This window comes from Morone saxatilis, unplaced genomic scaffold (genome assembly GCF_004916995.1).
Source record: "Morone saxatilis isolate NCDOM2014 unplaced genomic scaffold, NCSU_SB_2.0 Contig1, whole genome shotgun sequence".
Lineage (NCBI taxonomy): Eukaryota > Metazoa > Chordata > Actinopteri > Moronidae > Morone > Morone saxatilis.
The window spans coordinates 312,748-317,651 of record NW_023339651.1 but is presented as its reverse complement, the minus strand read 5'-3'; the positions used below and the strand labels follow the sequence as shown (position 1 = coordinate 317,651).

At 39.1% G+C, this 4,904-nt stretch overlaps 1 protein-coding gene across 3 annotated transcripts in view; it reads right to left on the bottom strand.

Annotated features, from left to right (window-relative positions):
- Positions 1-375: 375 nt before the first annotated feature.
- a1cf (apobec1 complementation factor) overlaps positions 376-4,904 on the bottom strand; it is an 11,873-nt gene continuing 7,344 nt past the window's right edge. For 2 of the 3 annotated variants that reach the window (XM_035668610.1, XM_035668619.1), the window contains exons 10-12: positions 3,823-3,959; positions 3,104-3,258; positions 376-2,608 (exon numbers count right to left, since the gene is read on the bottom strand). In XM_035668610.1, coding sequence (XP_035524503.1) covers positions 2,454-2,608; positions 3,104-3,258; positions 3,823-3,959 — 447 coding nt within the window. In that variant the 3' untranslated portion in view covers positions 376-2,453. Of the gene's footprint in view, positions 2,609-3,093; positions 3,259-3,822; positions 3,960-4,904 lie in introns of all 3 variants that reach the window. The other variant, XM_035668627.1, reaches the window with a different exon arrangement.

Below are 4,904 nucleotides of genomic sequence, written 5' to 3'. Positions count from 1 at the left end.
GTACAGGAACTGATGCATAAGTTCCTGTACATGCTCACTGTTGGTCTAGAGTGCCTTGAGAGTTTTACAGAATCCATTTGTCTCAATGTTAATTAATATTATATACCTGGGTTGGGCTGAGCAACAGCATGCTAGTAGCAAAATCAGCAATTGGCCTATTTGTACAGTGGCCCTTACAGCTCAATGCAGTGCAATTTTAGCTTTTTTGCTTTTCTTAAGTGGCAGCCTGTTGAGCTCTTGGTGCCACCATGTGTGGGGGCTTTCTGTGGCTTAATCCAAATGAAAGAGAACAAATGTAAAAATGTGTAATGATCTAAAATGTATTCATTTGAATTAATTAAAAAATAATACAGAATACAGATTTTTTTAGTTTCTTTATTTTGAGAAGATTATGGATCATGAAACATGACAATGTATCAATGCAGTTTCCTTTTATGATATGAAACCCCTCCAAATACCCACAATTCTCTGTTCATCACAGATTAGAATTGATTCAGTTTCACGTTTCTACTTTCCAGGTCAATTATGGAGGCAAAGAGAGTGCAAAACATCTCCACACAAATAGCGTCTGGATATTCTTTTTACTGGTATAAAAATAAGTTCTAAGTGCTTCGCACACTTTAATACTGTCTCTGCTTTGGCATGTTCACAGCTCGGATGTCAGCATGTGTCATCAATTGTAAAACTCTCCAAGAACAAACAAATAGAAGAAACAAATATCAAATTGAACTGAATGATCTGTGCTGCTGATGAGAAGAAAAAAAAAACAATCACGTTCCAATCTTATCATTTTGAATTTTCAAATGAAATTTTAAAGAGTTGTTTCAATGAGGAAGTTTTCATTCAGGTCAAATTCACAAAATGCTCCATCTTATTTGTAACCACCATTAAGAGACACAGACGTCAAAGGTCTTTCCTAATTGGGAGCTTGTTGGTTCACGCTTATGTTGGCCCAAGTCACAGAAAAATGATTGGACTTTGATTGGATTGGATGGCGAGTTCTAGGATCGCAGCTGGCTGGCCTTTTTTTCATAGAAGTGGAACAAACAACACGCAATGTGAACATGAAAATACTGAAACATGGTAAAGAAATATCACTCAAAGGGGAAAGTCCACACCCGACGGTGAAGACCTGAAGCATTTCGACAGCCAATGTTTCTGTTGCGGTTCTGAGGTTTACATTCAGGTGTTGTTTTAATATGTTGATCAGATTTAATCAAATTAGCAGTAGAACAGAGTTACAGGTAGTCGTAATAAAGTGTTTAAAAAAGCTGACTGAGATAGCAAGCTTTTGTCTTTTTGTATACGTAAAACACATCAGATATTTTAGTCCAACAATTGGTTAACAGTTTATGACACAATGGTAATTAAATTCCTTTTCGGATGCGCACACTCTAAAAACCACTGAGCTCTGGTTCTTGAACTGGTTCTGTTCAATATTCTTGGTACCTTGGTGCTATGTAGTGAAGCCTGCATTTCCACTGGTTTTGTGTATAACCATTATAATCAACAATCCATTGTCAACAAAGAGCACTGCACAGTGCACGATGACCTGTAGAATATGACACACTCACTTTGGTTCCCAAGGAAAACCTGCTGTTTTTTTTTTTCCGGTTGGGAACCAAGTTTTCCAGGTCCGAAAGGTTCCAAACTAGCTGCACAAACCAAAACGTTGGTGGAAAGGCGTAATATTCACAGTTTAAAGAACTAAAAGTCCAGAATACCTCAGCGATCTACCACAGGTGTCCCATTTTAAAACCCCAGACTCTGATTTTTGTCTGTTATCTTATTTTCCATCCGTTTGAGCCTACCAGGAAAACCGCTGAAATGGTCGAAACGGTGCAAAACTAAATTTTGCAGCTGGAAGTGTAAGACATTCAAAAGAACAACAAATGGCAGTTTCTTAGAGATAATAACGCAGTTACAAAAAAGCATAAAATAACAAAATCTATTGAGCCGATTCAGTTTTTGAATATTGTAAACATACTACTAGAAGCAGGCAAAAAAAACACTAAAAACTACACAAGACAAAACATTCATTCAAACTTTCAAACTGCCAATCAAAGGCCAGCTACTAAATTAATGAAAAAATAATCACAGATATGTACGGACACATAATTCAAATAAAGGCGCAATAGCAGACAGACAATAAGAAGACTGAAAATGATGTGACTGGTGATGAAATTGTTTAAGGGGTACAATTTTCAAAACGTGACAGGACAAAAGTCCACAGTTGGACAGCAGCCACCATGCAACTGGCAGCAAAAAGGTGCATTCAAACCATTCTGCTTTTGTTGTCATAGAAATAACCCAGCAAGTTCACGCTGTGATCAACAATGAGTAAAAAAACTAAAACATTTTAACTGATTTAAAATGTAAAATGCCCACAAAAAAGCAGTGTAGTGTGAATGCATCCTCAGCTACGATGTTTTTCCTTGTTGGAGACCACTCTTCTAGAAAACGCCATATCCGTCGGTGTGACGTGTCGCTACAGCAAAGGCAGGGTAGCCCTCGTAGGTGGTGTAGGTGGTCAAATCCTGACCCAGAGACACAGCCTGCTTCAGCTGGGAGGTGACCGCAGACGCCGCCGGGCTCGCCAGAGTGTAACCTGAGAGAGACAAATACTCGCAAAGTTTTATCAACGAGTCTCTCACTTTACAATCAGCTGTAAGGTTTGGAGTCCTATATGTTAGTTGATTATTGATTAGTAATCTATTTTGTGTGTTATGTGTTTTAATCAATGCTCATAACCAATTCAGCAATAAATACTTTTGCATATAAAATTTTGTTTTTGGCTCCGAAACAAACTGATAGACCAACCTTGCTCTCACTCCCAACTGGGTAAATACTTCAATACGGCAGATTGGTAATAAAGTAATTCACAAATAAAGAACCACACTGTTTATAATCAATTGCTGTTCATCTTTCATTGATTTAAATTTTTTTCTATGAGTGGCGCTTTAATTCTCTTTTATAAGTGGAGGTAATTTTTTATTTAACATCATTTGGAGTCATGTTGTCTTTATCTTTCTGCGAGCTGAAAGACTGTTGTTGGTTTATTGAGTGAAGAGTTAGTTGGCTTTGGGTACGGACCTTCACATACCTGGAAAGGCTACTGAGGCCACAGCGGCAGCAGTAGCACAGCTGGCGTCAGCAGCACTCTCTGTCTGCAAACCGAGCGTCTGCATGGTGTGCTCGGCTGCATGGACTTTAGCTTCTTCTACAGCCGCACAGAGCTTAGTAGGGGTGAAGGGATGGCTGCAGAGAGATAGTATAATTGGAAGTCTAATGTAGCTGGATAATGCATAACAATTTAGTTTCTTATATCAATACAAATTTATCATTTTATGACTGTATAAAATCACTGTAAACAGCAGTTTGATACCTGTTACTAGCAGCAGTAGTAATAGTGATAGTATCAGCATTAGTACTAGGAGCAGTACCAGTAAGAGTAGAAGCAAGAGTGGTAGTAGTAGGAGCTGTAGTGGGAGCAGTAGTAGTTGCTGAAGTAGTAGAAGTAGTAGAACTAGTAGTAGTAGTAAGAGTAGGAGGAGCCATAGTAGATGCAAGAGTGGTAGGAGTAGTAGTTGGAGTACTAGTAATAGTAGTGCCACTGAATGGTGTGAGCAGTAACAGTAGCAGTAGCACTAAAATAGAATAGAACTATTTCTAGAAATAGAATAGAACTATTTCATGTCATAACAGCAGTGGCAGATGCAGCAGCAGTAGTAACACTCTGAGTGCATGTATTAGTAGTAATAGTTATAGTAGCAGTAGTAGTAGTAGTAACAGTATTAATTGCAGTAGCAGCAGAACTCTTACACGTTGGGGTACTGTGTAGCCAAAGCTGGTATGGTGATCTTGTAGAGAAAGAGTTGTCTCTGGTCTGGGCCAATAGCAGAGTGGAGCTGATAGACAGGCTGACCCCAGTTATTCTTCTGACACAACTCGTCCAGAACCTGACAGACGTAGTAAGTAGAAATATATATGTTCATAGTCAGACACCAAGGTTTTCATTTCTGCTAGTTTGGTTTGATGGGTTCATTCTTTTGGGGAAAAAAAGGAACAAATAGTTAAACCTTTGGATTTAATAGCCAAAGTCTGTCCAACTTCTTTTTAGTGATATCGGCATCCATTGTCCACCACTTATTCCGGCTTGGGTGGCATTGGCAGCTAGCTAATGTAAGCTAAAGTAGTCCATACATGCTTCTCCACAGCCATGTCTTCCTCACCCAGTCTATAAGGCAGAAACATTGCCAAGGGAACCTATTTTGGACACTTGTATCCACAATCTTACCAAAAGCTTAGACCATCAGTGATAGATCAGCCAGTAAACCTCTTCACCATGACAATCTGGTACTGTTTCTGCATTACTGTTGACGCTACACTGATCCATCTATGGGGATGGGTTCTGAAAGCAGGTTCCATTTTAGAACTAGCTTCACGTTTGTAGAATTCTGGGATTTGTTGAGCTCTACAGCGAACAAACACCTTATTGAATCTTATTTTGGGGTTTGTATGGGGTCACACCTTAAACGATAAATCCAGTCTGATGGGTGAACAAAGACACGTTTTGGCTTTTCTTGTTTTCAACCAAGAGTCTGATTGTCTGATTGTTCATAATTCTTGAGTCTTTCAGACTTTGTTTTAGTGATATCACAATCCAATCCATGGACATGTTGTGTCACCTCTACTTAAAAGAAGCCTAACCATGTCGAACTCAAAGGAAACTGACTAACAGTGAGGAATCATCAGATCAGTGCTTAGTCCTGCCCTTCTTCCATCAGCTTACATCTACCCTGCATCCTCATTAGTGTGCCTGCAAAGCACACTACTATTATTCCTCGGGCTTATTAGTGTGCCTGCAAAGCACACTACTATTATTCCTCGGGCTTATTAGTGTG